At 38.2% G+C, this 17,002-nt stretch overlaps 1 protein-coding gene across 1 annotated transcript; it reads left to right on the forward strand.

Moving 5' to 3' along the window:
* Positions 1–2,452: 2,452 nt before the first annotated feature.
* On the forward strand, positions 2,453–16,778 carry GCSH (glycine cleavage system protein H). The gene is made up of 5 exons (XM_010980482.3): positions 2,453–2,716; positions 5,721–5,800; positions 6,996–7,059; positions 15,314–15,445; positions 16,129–16,778. Exons 1-5 carry the CDS (start codon positions 2,569–2,571, stop codon positions 16,224–16,226), a joined length of 522 nt encoding a protein of 173 aa, XP_010978784.1. The 5' UTR covers positions 2,453–2,568; the 3' UTR covers positions 16,227–16,778.
* Positions 16,779–17,002: the final 224 nt, after the last annotated feature.

The raw sequence follows: 17,002 nt of genomic DNA on the forward strand, positions 1-17,002 counted from the left end.
TAATCATAGCCACTGACAATGAGGTGTTTAGGGAGGCCACATGACTCAATCTGGCCAACAAAAATGAGGAGAGGTCTCCAGGATACTTGTGGGAAAGGTTTGCTTGCTAATAAAAAGAAATGGGCTCCAGTACTGCTGGACACTGTCTGGACTGACTAAGACTGCTGGAACTTTGACAGCTATCTTGAAGCCATGGGGAACAATCTGAAGATGGCAGAGCAGAAAGATGAGAGGAACATACTTGAAGTCTTTAAACAACTAGCTTAACCCTGCAGCTGAACTACTGCCAGCCTTTTATCTGATGAGAGCATAAATGTCCTTTTTAGAAGGTTGAACCAGGATCCCATTCTATTACCCTGATAATCAAAAGACAGGATCCTTTATAAGCAAACAGACACATAACATGCCAATACACATAAAACCTTGAGGATTTCATCATCTTCTATCCACCCATCATCCCTTTTTATTGTGTCAGGTATGATCATGAGCTATATATGCAGATACTCTTCAAATAACTCACAGCAAAGTGTACACGTCTCCCGAAAGGCTGGTATACAAATCTACCTGAACACACAGTCTGTTCTAAATGGGAAAAGTTCTAAGATATGGAGAAGTTGTAAATTCATTCCTCTTTATCATCTTTCCCATCTACTTGCTACTTCTCTATTGACTATAAATATCAAACTGGAAACTCCTTCAATTGCATTGTTATAAGAGAAAAAAATATATCCACTCAAAGAGATGAGCAAGCTCCTCTGAGAAAACAAAAAGAAACGACCATCTGCATTTTCAGGTGCCATGAGATGACCTTTCAAATCTCAAGCCATGGATGTTACAAAGATAACCACCTGAAAAAAAATTTTAATCCTCAGTACTTGTTTAAAAATATTTTTTTAAAGAAAAAGACATTTCCTATTGCTTTGTCATAAGGGTCTGTGACATAGCCCACACATTGATATATCATCTTGTTCTTTGCATCAAATGAGTTAGTGGAGCTGGGAATAAATATTTTAGGGCATGGCTTGCATTATGCTGCACTGGCTTGTAACAAACCAATAAAAACAGAACACTGACATTATGAAAACTAGCCAAGATCTGGAGTTTACAGTAGACCACTGTGAGCCAGTCAGCATCCCAAATGGAGGCAAGTAGAATAGAGCGTAAGAGCAATTGACTGCAAATCAGTCTAGAGGTCAAGTTCTGCTACTGCCACCTAAGTAGTTGCTTAAGCCATAAAATGCCTTCCCCATTCCACTCCTGGGCAAGTTAGTTAACCATTCTGAGCCTTCAGCCCATAAAATGAGTACAATACCTACTAGAAGAGGTTTGGAGAGGATTAAAAAGATAATGTTTCCCAAACACATAGCAAGGGCTCAATAAATGGCTACTATTTACTCAGAGGAAAATGGAGCATGACATCCCTTGCAAGCCAGTGCACAGATGTGCTGACAGCCCCAATTTTATAAGTGAGGCAGAATCTCAGTGCAACAACACTTGGGCCTTCCAAATCCACGACACACATACTCACACATATACTCACATACACACACTTCAAGGCGCCCACCCTGTAACACTGAAGGTGTGGAGAATGAGGTGTTTTTCACTCAAGTCTCTGCTGATCATGCCCACTTCATAAAATCTGTGTTAAAGGCGAGATCTTTCCCAGAACTTATTTTCTTTCTCCTTGGATTGGGTGGGACATGTCTTCTGCTTTTCTTGCAAGATGTTGGTCTCAGGGCTGCTTAAGTGACCATGCTGGGTGTCAACTTTCCGCATTTTGATTGCTCCTTCTTTAGCTGACGGGCTTCAGTCCAGACTCCACCAAGAAGCCACTCCTGACCCTTGAACAAATCCTTGCCCCTCTATGAGCTTCATAATTCTGTCTGTCCCCTATTTGGCTTTTGGGATAGTAGGTTCCTGAACTGCTTTCGGTATTTCAAAAAGTCAAAGAGAAACTGCATTTGTGTCAGCGCACCTTTAGCAAATGCACAACAACCATCTTTGGCTAGAATGACTGGACCTGCTATGAGTTCTGCTCTGGGTGACCTTGATCCTCCGGAGAAGGGTGGGACTGGATCTTTCAGCACGACTGGGAGTATCCAGCCTTCTCTGGGACGCCAGGGCCCAAGGGCACTGGAATGCGCTGGTCCAGCAGAACCAACGCTGCCTGGAGCCCTTCTAACCGCCAGGGTGGGTCGCGGAGGCTGGAGATGCTGATCTAGCACTTTCAATTGCCCCAAAGCAACGCCCGGAGGTGTGGCTCCGCCCCTCCCGGGCCACAGGCCCGTTCCCCTGTGCTCATGCCCCTAGTCCCCAACTAGGTGGCCCACCCCGCCACACTAGTCTCCGCCCTTATCCCCGCCCCTTCCGGGCCACAGGCCCATTCCCCCGTGCCCACGCCCCTCCCGCGCACCGCCCTATCAAGCTCCGCCCCACCCGGGGCCCCGCCCCCATCCCGGTCCAGCCAGCTCTCTCCGGCTAGCTCCGGCCCGGGGCCACCCCCGTCCCGCCCCCGCAAAGCCGGGGTACCCAAGGTTCTGCGCCGCGACCCTCCGCACCCCTGCGAACATGGCGCTGCTAGCGGCGCGGAGCGTGCGGGCCGCAGTCTGCAGCCTGCGCGCCGTCTCTGCGCCCGCCGCACCCTGCCTGCCGCGGCCTTGGGGGCTGCGGGCGGGCGCCGTCCGGACGCTGCGCACCGGCCCGGCTCTGCTCTCCGGTAAGTGCGGGCGGGCACGTGGGGCGAGCCGGGCTGCCTGGGGGAAGGGGCTGGGGCCTCGATCCTTACCTCGGGTCCCCACTGGTGGCCGTCCCGGGTCAAGCGAGGCGCCCCTGCAGGTGCTTCTTTTTATTTCTGGGATCCCTTGTTGCGTGCCGCTGCTTGCCCTCCTTGAGTGGCTTGGACGACTCTGCAGCCTTTGTCCTGCAGGTTGGGAGCCGGGGGAGGTGGGGGGCAGGGAGGCCTGGAGCCCACAGGCGGCCTCCGTGACCCAGCTGGTTCGGGTCGCTGAGGTCCTCCATGACCTTAGGTTTCTGGCATTTGTGCGCATCATGGACCCTAAGAGTGGAGACGAATAATACTTTACTTTGCTACACTGATCGCCACTGAGAATTCTGAAGTAAAATGAAAGCAAAGCACTTACTGAGATTTAAAGCCTTGGATCTAGATTTTTAGAAGCCAAAGCTAGCATAACTTTGAGGACAGCTATTTCCTGAAGCAGTGAGATAAACTGGATTTTACAGAAGACGTTCTGCCAAAGTCTATATTTTGTCATGAATGCGTCTTGGGTTGAAATGAGGCCTTAAACGGATCTGAAGTAACTGGGAGATCTGCCCATAGACGTCTTGGCCATCTGTGCTACCTTAGCACAAGTTATCGCAGCGGAAAAGCTGTTCTTACTTCATGCACCAATATTTGGAGACACTTAACTGCACCTCCGAGAACTCAGGCTTCTTATTTACGGAGCATAGGTCTGTGGTGCCTGTTGTCTTAATAAATTCGTTTTAGAAACCTATTTGGGACTGAAAGAGTTGAAAATTCTATTCCAGTCAAACATAATGATGCTTCGTTGCGCCCCCCTCCCCCCTAGTAATCCCTCAGCTCTGTTGAATACAAGGGAAAAGCATCTCATAAGAACTGAATTTCAAGCCTATGTTTTTTGGTTATTCAGTGTTACACTATCACTAGCTTTTTGCATTTTCCTGTTACCTAGTTAAATATTGCCCAAGATATCAATACTCATGATCTGGCTGAACACCTAGGTTTTTAATACCAAGGAGACAGAGTTCCAATTTTGGTTCCTCTTAAGAGCTATGTGATCTTTGGCAGAGTCACTTAACTTCTCTGAGTTTGTTTTCCTTATCAAAAAGTGGAAATGATATCCCTACCTTAGAGTTGTTGGATGAAATGAAATAATGTAACTGCTGTACTTATAACCTGATGCATAGCACATACTCAATAAATGTTGTTACTAAATACTGGTGTATAGAATCAAATAAATAGCAGAAATTGACCAAATGTTAATATATTTTATCTGACTTAGTGACTTTGAAAAAAGTAAAACGCAGACTTTTTCTAAATAACACAAAACACCTAATTTTCTGGGGCGAAAACCCATGTTCTTCCAAGGCTTAGAAGAAAGTAATTATTTACCTAATCTTCTGTCCACTGATTTCCTGTTGGACCAAGGGTTAAAGGAGAACTGTACTAATTCTTTAGCATAAATTGTGTGGCCTAGTGCAAAGACATAAAGGCCTTTGAAGTCCAGTGGACCTAGATGCATTTAGCTTAGCAATGTTGCTCCCTTTTCCTCTAAACTTGTGGTTGCTCAGTTGCTTAATTAAATGTGAGAGCACTCTTATTCCTAAGATTGTCTTTACAGTTAGGCAAGATGACAAGGCCAAAATCAGGACAATAATCTCAGAGAAGTCCTATGTAGTTGTCCAGCATTTACTTTAAAAAGGCATATTAGATTTATTTATTTTTTTAAAGTAAAAGTAAGTTTATTTAGAGAGATAACCTCACAGAGAATAGACTCCATTTCACTCAGAAGGGAAAACGGAAAATGGCTTAGGAGAGAATACAACCCATAGGCAGAATATGGGCCATCTCAGAAAGGTGAGAGGGAGAGAAGCCCAGAGGTGTGGGGTGTTTAAAGTAAAAGTAGATAACACACTCCATAGAGTGCAGGTCATCTCAGAAAGCAAGGGAGAGCCAAAAGAGGTATATTAGATTTAAACTGCCAGTTCTAGAGTTGTAACAGAATGTTATGGAGAATTGAGTGTAGTAGCCAAATAACTATATATACTAGATGTTTTGCGAGAATCCCCTTAAACTTTAAAAAAAATTACTTCAACTTTTGAGTATTTACTATATGCCAAGCACTGGGTTTAGAACTGGGAACACAAATGAGATAAACCCTGCTCTTTCTTGCTTGGTACTTAGTTTACTGCCTTGAGGGAAACTGACAAATGGGCTCTTATCTGTAGTATGTTAAGTGCTATGAGTGTGTTGGGGCCTCAGGAGAGTGGTGCCGAGTTCTGAGGCAGCAGGTTGGATGGCCCAGGAACCCAGGCTTGGAGGGCTAGATAAAGCTTCTGGCAGGAAGAGCTGCCCCCCACCCCCCTTAAATAGAGGCACTGGGGATTGAACCTAGGACCTCGTGCATGCCAAGCACCCACTCTACCACTGAGCTACACCCCTATGCCAGGAAGAGCTTAGTTGAGAAAAGGGGATGGGGAAAGTGTTGCAGTCAGAACATTAAGTACAAACCTTAACCTTTCTTACAGAACATCATATTGACTTGAAGCATTTAGTAATTTGAAGTAAACCTCATCATTCTGTCTTCAGAGGGACAGACCTTTCTCTAAGACAGACCAATAATAGATAAGGATACAGCAGAAATGTGCTGCAAACTGTGTGTGTGTGTGTGTGTGTGTGTGTGTGTGTGTGTTAGACTGAGTAAATGTTAGGAGCAAATAAATCTCCAAAGTTGCAAAGGTGTTCATATCAAGCCATCTCTGTCTAAATGATACCACTGTTGAGGAGGTGTGTCTTTTCACATGGTTTGTTTTGTCCTGGGCAGTGTACTGGTGAAAGGCTGTGCCAATAAGTCAAACACAAATACTGAGAATGTCTTGCCTTTTGAGAACACTGAGATGAAAAAATGCTTTTTAAGAAGTGATGCCACTGGTTTTGTGAAGTATTGGTCTTCTGTTTTTAGTGCGTAAATTCACAGACAAACATGAATGGATAACGACAGAAAACGGTGTTGGAACAGTGGGAATCAGCAATTTTGCACAGGTATTGGATTGCCTTGAAATACTGAAAACAGTTTGCTCTTGCCTAAGTTGGATTATCTTTACCTTTTAAAAAATGTTTATTCTGTCCCTTAATATTTTGGGTCCTTTAAAGGTCCTCTGAAGACCATCAGTCATAGGTGGAAAAAGTAAAATATAATTTAGTTAGGGCAGTATATAGTGTTTTAAGAGATCCTAAAAGGTTAACACTTAGAAGCAGGAAACAAAGAAGTATACTAGTTTCACATTGGGGCAGTTAGGGAAAGAAGCAGAGCAAGCAAAAGTGTGGAGTGTTGGCAGTGTTTTGTGGATAACAGTGATACGCCCAAGACTTGGGGTTTTGAAGAGGGAAAACCTAGATTAGCACAGATTACACAAAGGTAAACCTTTTATTTAGACTCTGTCTCTGCTAATTCCCGTTGCCACTGATCCCTTATTGAGATGTGTAAAAGAAAATGAGAAGTCAACTAGGAGAATAGGTCAGTGATTTTCAACTGGATCTGCGTGTGGGGTGGGGAGAGGGGCTGGGGGGTGTTAACTGATGGGAGTATGTAATATTCTTCAGAAAGGTTGGAATCTTGGGTACGGAGACTCAGTGACAGCTATATCTTCATTGGCATATCTGTGTGCCTACTGAGGCCCAATACAGGATGCTTTGTGAAATACTGTGTGTTTGACCTCACCTAGAGTTTATCTATGAGGGGAAATCACCTACATGGAAAATGACATATAAGACATCTGATGGATGACTGAGTGGTACAAGGGGTTGGAACCCATTCACCTGATGGAGAGAACACTTCTTACTAGAGTCAGGGCACGAGGACTGATATACAGAACCAGTGGGTAGGATTTCAGCAAATGCAGTAGGGGAAATGGCCTCAGTAAAACCGCAGAGGTGAAAAAGCATAAAGTATGTTTGTCCTCAGAGAAGCTAGTAATATTTTGGAGGGCATATGGTTTGTGGACAAGGGTCACTGCTGCCTGTGGGAAATCCAGCTGATGGCCTGTTTTCTTGCAGGTCCTGAGCTAAGAATAGTTTTGCATTTTTAAAGAGTTCTAAGAAAAAGCAAATTATTTGGCCCCTCAAGTGTAAAATATGTACTGTCTGAATTAAAGGGATTCAGTGTTTAGCTTGTTCCTATTTACTAGGTTTACTTTGATTTCTTAGAGGTTTGTTACTTGATTTTTTTTTTTTAAAGGAAGCTTTAGGAGATGTTGTTTACTGTAGTCTGCCTGAAGTTGGGACAAAATTGAACAAACAAGGTGAGTGTTTTTCTCATTTTGGTATATCATGATTCATGCCATGAATTTTCTTTACCTTGACTAATAACTTATTTGCACCGAGGATCATTTAGAGTGCTTTTTCCTGAAGTAACAGAAAACTTAAATAAGAGTAGATTAACCAGCAGGGGTTTATTCTATCTCATACAAGCAGTCTTGGAAATAGGTGGATACAGGATTGACTCAGTGGCTCAGTGAAGGTTATCACAGACATGACCTCTTTGGTACTTTATCTGCCTTAGCATGTCAGAGGTCACAAAATGGCAGCAGAATCTTCAAGCATCACATTTTCAAATGACAATATCCAAAAACAGGAAGAGAAAGGCTCTCTTATCTCTTTATTGGGAAAAACATCTCAACCAGAAATCTCTCAGTACATCCTAGAAATCTTCTCATGTAATAAGACCCTTGTTGTGATTGACAGTCTGTATGTTTATTTTTTTTCCTGTACATCAGTTGTTTTCTTTAATCATGTTTTATTTACTGGGTACCCACTCTGCTGCTCTCAAGCAGATCAGAAGTTTCTGATTATCTGTTTATAGCAAGTGAGGAGTATGAACCTGCCTTTAAAATTTTTTTTTAAATTTTATTATTTTTTTGTGGGAGGAGATAATTAGGTTTTATTTATTTATTTATTTATTTATTTATTTATTTATTTATTTATTTTTAGAGGTAATGGGGATTGAACCCAGGACCTTGTATATGCTAAGTGTGCACTCTACCACTTGAGCTATACCCTCCCCCCGGACCTGCTTTTTGTGCTTTAAAAAATTCAGTTAATATAATTATGTTGTGTAATATTCCTAAGCTAAAATTCCTTCTTTAAACTTTTTGCTAAAGGTGTTTTTTTAAACTGATGTAAAAATCACATACAGTGAAAATGCATGTTTCTTAATTATATAATCCAAAGAGTTTTGACAAACTGTAAACCTTCCCAATCAAAGCCCTTTTCTTCTCTGATTTCTGTTACCATAGATTAGTTTTGCCTATTTAACTTCATTTAAAAGGAATCACACAATACGTATTATGTCTGGCTTTTTGTCTAATATGATGATTTTGATATTCACATTGAATGACAAGTAGTTTATTTTTTTATTGCTGGAAAGTATCCCATTGCATGAATAGAACACATTTTTATCCTTTCTCCCGTTGATGGATTTTAGTGGTAAAGTCTTTGTCTTCCTTTCTCTTGGATAAGTATACATAGGAGTGGAATTTCTGGTTTATAGTGTAGGTATACATTTAACTTTATAAGAAACTCCCAACCAGTTTGCTGTGGTAGACCATTTTACATTCTCAACAACACTAGAGTTCCAGGTGATGTGTATCTTGTTGTGGTTTTAACTTGTATTTCCTTAATGACAGATTACTGTTGAACACTTTTCCATGTGCTTTTGGCCAAACATCTTTTTTTGTGACGTCTCTAATTTTTTATTTGGGTTATCTTTTTACTATTGATTTTTAGGCATCCTTTATAAATTCTAGATACAAATCCTTTTTCAGATATGTATTTTGTCATAGTTTGGTTTTGCCTTTTCATTTTCTTAACAGTGTTGTTTGATGAGAACCTTTTAATTTTTAACAAGTCCAAGTTATTAATGTTTTTAATCATGTACAGAACTTTGTGTTTTCTCTAAGAAATCTTTGTCTATCTCTGTGGTTCCTGGACTATATACCCCAGTGCCATGAGGTGCTGTAGAGTAATTTTTAACATCTGATTGACAGCACAAACTAAGATTCAGTTGAGTTAATAACAATTTCAATATTAGATCTTAACTATATTACTTTGGGTAATGTATCTTTGAAGCCAAGTACTGCACAATCTGTGGAACATTAGGTAGGACAGTGGTTGGTGTGACCTGATTCCCTGATGGAGAACTTATACATGTATCTGTAAATTATAGTTAAGAATTAAAAATTTTTTTTAGTTCAATTTACGTGCATTAATTTTGCAAACAGCCTACTCAATTGTTAGGATGTAAAAACTGACTAAGTAGTTTGGGCCTGACCTCTTAATTGAAATGTTAGGTATTTGTTTTGGTCTAGGGGTCATCATAGAACCTTTCTGAGACCCTAAGGGCACTATGCACTGAGGAAGTGAGCAAGGTTTGCAAAGATACTCTCCATGTTTTCTTGAAACTTCATATAGTTTTAGCTTTCATGTTCAGCTTTATTCACTGATTCTCATAGCTTTGTAGATTCCTTTGGATCTTCTATTTATGTAATAATATAGAAGTGTTATATTTCTAACTTTGTATCTTTATGCATTTTATTTCTTCTCCTTGCCTATTGACTGGCCAGGCCCCTCAGAATAATGTTGAATAGAAGTGGTAGGAGTAGACTCATTGCCTTGTTCCTGCTCTTAGGAGAAAGCATTTAACATTTCTATTAGGTACGATATTTAGCTGTGGGGTTTTTCATAGATGCCCATTATCAGATGACAGGTTCCTTTCTGCTTCTAGTCTGCTGAGAATTATCATCCATGGATGTTGAATTTTTGTCAGATTTCATTTTCTCCATCTATTGCCACAGAGAAGTTTTCTTCTTAATGTGATGAATGATGATTCAGTTTCGAATGTTTAGCCATCCTTGTATTGCTGGTAATCATGATTAAAAAAAATTTTTTTTAAACATTGTTTGATTTGTGCTAGTTAATTTTTACCTTTTGTTCATGAGAGATAGTGGTCTTTTATTACAATGACTTTGTCAGATTTTGAAATCTGTTATATTGGCCTCATAGAATAAGTTTAGAAATTTTCCCACCTCTTTTCTTTTTCTGAAACAATGTGCAACGTTAGTATTTTCTTCTTTAAATGTTTGCTAGAATTAACCAATGGAATATGAGCCAGATTTCTTTGTGGGAAGGTTTTTTTGTTTGTTTTGTTTGCATTTAAACTTTTTTTATTGAGTTATGGTCATTTTACAGCGTTGTGTCAAATTCCAGTGTAGAGCACAATTTTTCAGTTATACACGAATATACATATATTCATTATCACTTTTTATTTTCCACTGTGAGCTACCACAAGATCTTGTATATATTTCCCTGTGCTATACAGGATAATCTTGTTTTATCTGTTCTACATATGCCTGTCAGTATCTTATGAATTTTGAAATCCCATTCTGTCCCTTCCCATCCCCCACCCCCTTGGCAACCACAAGTTTGTATTCTATGTCTATGAGTCTGTTTCTGTTTGGTATTTATGTTTTTGTTTTGTTTTGTTTTTTTAGATTCCACATATGAGCGATCTCATATGGTATTTTTCTTTCTCTTTCTGGCTTACTTCATTTAGAATGACACTCTCCAGGAACATCCATGTTGCTGCAAATGGCGTTATGTTGTCAGTTTTTATGGCTGAATAGTATTCCATTGTATAAATATACCACATCTTCTTTATCCAGTCATCTGTTGAGGGACATTTAGGCTGTTTCCATGTCTTGGCTATTGTAAATAGTGCTGCTATGAACATTGGGGTGCAGGTATCTTTTTGAAGTAGGGTTCCTTCTGGATATATGCCCAGGAGCGGGATTCCTGGGTCATATGGTAAGTCTATTCCTAGTCTTTTGAGGACTCTCCATACTGTTTTCCACAGTGGCTGCACCAAACTGCTTTCCCACCAGCAGTGTAGGAGGGTTCCCTTTTCTCCACAGCCTCTCCAGCATTTGTCATTTGTGCACTTTTGAATGATGGCCATTCTGACTGTTGTGAGGTGATACCTCATTGTAGTTTTGATTTGCATTTCTCTGATAATTTATGATATTGAGCATTTTTTCATCTGCCTATTGATCATTTGTATGTCTTCCTTGGAGAATTGCTTGTTTAGGTCTTCTGCCCATTTTGGATTGTGTTGTTTGTTTTTTTCTTATTAAGTCATATGAGCTGCTTACATATTCTTGAGATCAAGCCTTTGTCGGTTTCATTGTTTGCAAAAATCTTCTCCCATTCCGTAGGTTGTCGTTTTGTTTTACTTATGGTTTCCTTTGCTGTGCAGAAGCTTGTAAGTTTAATTAGGTCCCATTTGTTTATTCTTGTGAGATAATGTTTTGCCTATATTTTCTTCTAGGTTTGTTGTATCTTGTCTTAGGTTTAAGTCTTTGATCCATTTTGAGTTTATTTTTGTGTATGGTGTAAGGGAGTGTTCAAGCTTAATTGATTTACATGCTGCTGTCCAAGTTTCCCATCACCATTTGCTGAAGAGACTGCCTTTATTCCATTGTATATTCTTGCCTCCTTTGTCGAAGATTAGTTGACCAAAAGTTTGTGGGTTCATTTCTGGGCTCTCTATTCTATTCCATTGGTCCATATGTCTTTTTGTACCAATACCATGCTGTTTTGATTACTGTAGCTCTATAGTATTGTCTGAAGTCTGGGAGAGTTATTCCTCCAGCCTCTTTCTTTTGCTTCAGTAATGCTTTGGCAATTCTAGTTCTTTTATGGTTCCATATATATTTTATCATGATTTGTTCTAGTTCTGTGAAATATGTCCTGGGTAACTTGACAGGGATTGCATTAAATCTGTAGATTACCTTGGGCAGTATGACCATTTTAACAATATTGATTCTTCCAATGCAGAAGCATGGGATATCTTTCCATTTTTTTAAGTCTTCTTCAATTTCCTTGATCAGTGTTTTATAGTTTTCCATGTATAAGTCTTTCACTTCCTTGGTTAGATTTATTCCTAGGTATTTTATTACTTTGGGTGCTATTTTAAAGGGGATTGTTTCTTTACTTTTTTTCTGTTGATTCATCGTTAGTGTACAGAAATGCAACTTATTTTTGAATGTTAATCTTGTAACCTGCTACCTTGCTGAATTCTTTGATTATTTCTAGTAGTTTTTATGTAGACCTTTTAGGGTTTTCTATATATAGTATCATGTCATTGGCATAGTGACACTTTTACCTCTTCTTTTCCAATTTAGATCCCTTTTATTTCTCTCTCTTGCCTGATTGCTGTGGCTAGGACTTCCAAGATTATGTTGAATAGGAGTGGTGATAGTGGGCAGCCTTGTCTTGTCCCAGATTTTAGTGGGAAGCTTTTGAGTTTTTCACCGTTGAGTACTATGCTGGCTGTAGGTTTGTCATATATAGCTTTTATTATGTTGAGATATGTTCTCTCTATACCCACTTTGGTGAGAGTTTTTATCATAAATGGGTGTTGAATTTTATCAAATGTTTTTTCTGCATCTATTGAGATGATCATGTGGTTTTTGTCCTTTCTCTTGTTGATGTGATGTATTATATTGATTGATTTGCATATGTTGAACCACCCTTGTGTCCCTGGAATGAACCTCACTTGATCATGATGTATAATCTTTTTCATGTGCTGTTGGATTCTATTTGCTAATATTTTGGTGAGGATTTTTGCATGTATGTTCATCAGTGATATTGGTCTGTAATTCTCTTTTTTGGTGGTGTCTTTGCCTGGTTTTGGTATCAGGGTGATGGTGGCTTCATAGAATGAGTTTGGTAGTATTCCCTCCTTTTCAGTCTTCCGGAAGAGTTTGAGGACTGGTATGAGTTCTTCTTTGTATGTTTGGTAGAATTCTCCAGTGAAGCCGTCTGGTCCTGGACTTTTATTTGTAGGGAGGTTTTTTATTGCTAATTCAATTTCATTCCTAGTGATAGGTTTGTTCAAGTGGTCAGTTTCTTCTTGATTCAGTCTTGGTGGACTGTATGTTTCCAGAAACTTGTCCATCTCCTCTAGGTTATCCATTTTGGTTCCATATAGTTTTTCATAATATTCTCATATGATATTTTGTATTTCTATGTTATTATAATTTCTCCATTTTCCTTTCTTATTTTGCTTATTTGTGCTCTTTCCCCCCCCTTCTTTGTGAGTTTAGCCAGAGGTTTGTCGATTTTATTTACTTTTTCAAAAAAGCCAGCTTCTTGGTTTGATTGATTTTCTTCTATCATTTTTTAAATCTCTGTTTTATTTATTTCCTCCCTGATCTTTATTATTTCCTTCCTTCTGCTGACTTTTGGGTGGTTTTGCTCTTCTTTTTCTAATTATTTTAGCTGGTGGGTTAGATTGTTTGAGATTGTTCTTTTTTGAGGAAGGCCTGTATCAATATAAACTTCCCTCTTAGCACTGTCTTTGCTGCATCCCATAAATTTTGTGTGGTTGTATTTTCATTTTCATTTGTGTCATTTCATTTCAACTTTGATTTCGTCATTGACCCACTGGTTTTTTGATAGCGTATTGTTTGATCTCTATGCTTTCCTTTTTTCTCCTTTGTTTCTCTGTAGTTGATTTCTACTTTCATGGCATTGTGGTCAGTAAAGATGCTTGAGATAATTTCTATCTTCTTAAAATTGTTGGTTTCTTTTGTGCCCAAGTATATGATCAATCCTAGAAAATGTTCCATGTGCCCTTGAAAAGAATGTATAGCCTATTTTGTGGGAAGGTTTTTGATACAAAATTAATTTCTTTAATAGATATTCAGATTTTGTTATCTAGCATTGGTTTCATTAGTGAAGTTTTTTGAGGAATTTTTCCATTTCATGTTGTCCTATTCACACAAAGATAATCTTTTGAAAGAACCAAATTTCTAATTTTCTTTGTTTTCATTTCATTTTTTCCTTCATATCTTTTATTCCTCAAACTTACTTAGATTTGATTTGCTCTTTTTCTAGCTTCCTAAGGTGGAAACTTGGGGTTCTGTTGACTTTCACAAAGTTTTTATTTGACTTTTTCATCCATACTGTAAAACACTGTCTCACTTGTGATGGGGTGGCAGCTAAAACCTTAATATGATTCTTTTATTTATGCTTGTCTGGGACACTTGGAGGAGTCTGCCCTGTGTACACATGGTTCCGGGATCACTCAGATCATCATTAATCCTTGCGCAGAATTTATACATAGAATTTAGGACTCTTCTTTTAGTCTCTCCTTACTGAGATTTTCCAGCAGCTACGGTGGCCCCAAACTCTTGTCTTCTAGTCCTTTAAGCCAGTAAAACAAGTTTTCTCTCAGAATTTTGGCTTCTTCACATGGCACAGATCAGTATCTTTCCCTAAGGCTAAAAGTCATTTAAAAAATCACTGGTATCATTCCTCCTCTCTATAAACTGGTTGCTTTTGTTCATTTTCTAGGGTCTTTAGAAGCTGGGTCATTGACTTTAAGATGTTCTTTTAACCTAAAGATACTGTTTCCCCATAAGCACTACCTTAGCTCTACCCCACAAACTTTGGTATGTTGTATTCTCATTCAGTTCACGTTGCTTGGTATTGTCCTGTAGGTGACTAGGGTTCTGTTAATTTCATAGTCTTTTTTCTTTTTTTTTAAACTCTGTTCTTCAGATTGGTTAATTTCAGATGATCTTCGTGTTCACTGATCCTTTTGCAGTATCCAGTCTGCTGTTAATGCCATCTAGTGAATTTTTTAGATATTATACTTTTTAGTTCTAGAATGTCCATTTTTAAAATTCCCATTTCTTTCCAAGTACTCTCCCATATATTCACTAATTGTGATGATCTTTTTTTCAGTCTTTGAACATATTTAAAATAGCTATTTTAAGGTTTTCTGCTAATTCTAACATGTGGGTTTGTGGGTCATTTTGAGATCTTTATATTGACTTCTTCTCTTCATTATGGCTCTTTTCTAGAACTTCAGCCCTCACATCCATCCATGTTGGCAGCACCACACTTCATCCTCTGACCTCTTAAGCAAATGAGACTGGTGTTCTAGTTACACTGTGCTCTTTGGATGTGGCAATGTTGTGAAGCTACAAACTGTGTCAATGAAGGTCTCACCCAGTTTGGGTCCCTTTGGAGGACTGACTCCTCTTTTGGTCATTATACAGAGTCTTCATATAATTGGGGTTTTTTTGTTTTTGTTTTTTGTTTGTTTGTTTTTCTTTGAATGTTTAGAGTTGATAATTATTATCTGCAGGAATGTTGGTCTGATATGAGGTACTTCACCATTACTGGAATCTCCTAAAATTTTCATTTTTTTTTCCTGAGCCAGAGTAAATTGAAAGAAAGTTGAGTTTTAACTCTGGTATTCAGATACATCACTATTTGCTCACTGTATCTAGAATGGCTAGGTCCACTTTGAGGATATTTATACCCTTCTCACAGGGTGATATAAGTATGACAGACTTTATGGTTTTATTTTTAATAAAGATATTTAGAACTTTTTATTATGACCGTATTAGAGGTGATCACTTCTCCATATTTTGTATTTCTGGGTCACTAACTTGACATTTAATATTTTGTTTAATTTTTTCCATTTAGAGGAGTTTGGTGCTTTGGAAAGTGTGAAAGCTGCTAGTGAACTCTATTCTCCTCTATCTGGAGAAGTTACTGAAATTAATGAAGCTCTAGCAGAAAATCCAGGACTTGTCAACAAATCTTGTTATGAAGATGGTAAGTTGTTGCTAGAAATTCTTTAAAGGATTATTTGCTGCATTTAATCTAGAGTTAAAAGCAAGGTTTAGCTAATTGTGAGTTATTTTTGCACTCCTTGGTACTAGACATATTCTGCTTAAAAAAAGGAAAACAGATTAGCTGACTATATAAGGTTATGTTTGAGATCTGTTAAAGTATTTACCTTTTCAGTCATAAAGTATCCAATCATATTGTGTGATGTAGGTGGTAGGGAATAATATTTATTGCATTAATTTTTGGTTTTCTCTTATTTTCATTTTCATAATAACCTAGTAAGGTAAGCTAGCAGCAATTTTTTTTCATTCTGTAGATGAATTGAGGCCCCAACAGATTTGTTTGTTAAGGTCACACAGACAATATGGCAAAATTAGGATTAGGTTGTAGTTCTGTTTCCTATCACCTAGCTCTTCTAACTCTACTACTGTTTTCTAATGGCATTAACCTCAGTAGTTACAGTGTTGGTGTTCCTTTTGTTAAAGATACAGCTGGCCTTGTATATTCTTAAGGCTAAGGTTTAAACTCTGAACAAATAATGATGTTCAGTGACTTATGTAGAGTACTAGATTAATTTTGAGGCACTGAAAATTTACATTTTGAATGAATTTGACTTTCTCTTTAAAAAGGTGATTCGGAATGTAAGATACTTTTTTTTTGGGTTGCAGGTTGGCTGATCAAGATGACACTCAGTAATCCTTCAGAACTAGATGAACTAATGAGTGAAGAAGCATATGAGAAATACATAAAATCTATTGAAGAGTGAAAATGGAACCCTTAAATAAACTAGTTTGAAACAACTTAATCTAGATAGTTGTCTTAAATTAGTGGTGGATAGAAGATTTTTAAAAAGCAGCTTTTAGTAAAAGAAACTACTTGCAACAATGTTACCAGAAAATACCCCTTAACTAACAGCATCAAATAAATACTGTGCATCTTTTTCAAAGCACCCTGTGATTTTTAGGCTAGGCTCTAGTTATAACATTCAGAATTTCTGAAATTATCTGTGGTAAAAACTAGTTATAGTTATAAAAAAGTATGTAATTGAAGGGTAACATTGTCGTCTTAAGCCTTATATAATATTGTAACTTGCTTACATACATCCCTGGATTTGGGGTGAAAATACTTAATGATCTTCCCACTGGAAATAACTGGCAATAGAGAAAAGTTTTTGTTAGTTGTACAGTGTCAGATGAAGAACAAACAGTACTATCTTAATTTTGCAATATTCTGTGTTTGCTGGTGCTATTTTTATACAATGAAGCAACAGCCTTGCAGGAAAATAAGAAACAGTTTAATAAAATATTCAACTTCTTAATTATGTTTTTTTTTTTTTGCTGTTAATATTTCATTTAATGACTTTGCTAGTATTTGTACATATGCTAACTTTAACTTATGGAAAGTTATTTTTTAAAAAGGAAATTTAAGCTGTAACAATGAAAGGTTCCAAGAAAATGTTTCCTTTTAGTCACAAATCTGGTTTTTCTTAAGCAAAGATCTAATTGCCTGACAGCATTATGTACTATTTTTTGATCATCTTTA

Source organism: Camelus dromedarius, chromosome 9, assembly GCF_036321535.1.
Source record: "Camelus dromedarius isolate mCamDro1 chromosome 9, mCamDro1.pat, whole genome shotgun sequence".
Taxonomy (NCBI): domain Eukaryota; kingdom Metazoa; phylum Chordata; class Mammalia; order Artiodactyla; family Camelidae; genus Camelus; species Camelus dromedarius.

Bases quoted from the DNA above. Each gene is read 5' to 3' on its own strand.
- GCSH (XM_010980482.3), top strand. From the start codon at position 2,569: ATGGCGCTGCTAGCGGCGCGGAGCGTGCGGGCCGCAGTCTGCAGCCTG. The intron at 5,801-6,995 runs GTATTGGATTGC...TTTTTTTTAAAG, and splicing joins GAATCAGCAATTTTGCACAG to GAAGCTTTAGGAGATGTTGT. The intron at 15,446-16,128 runs GTAAGTTGTTGC...TTTGGGTTGCAG, and splicing joins CAAATCTTGTTATGAAGATG to GTTGGCTGATCAAGATGACA.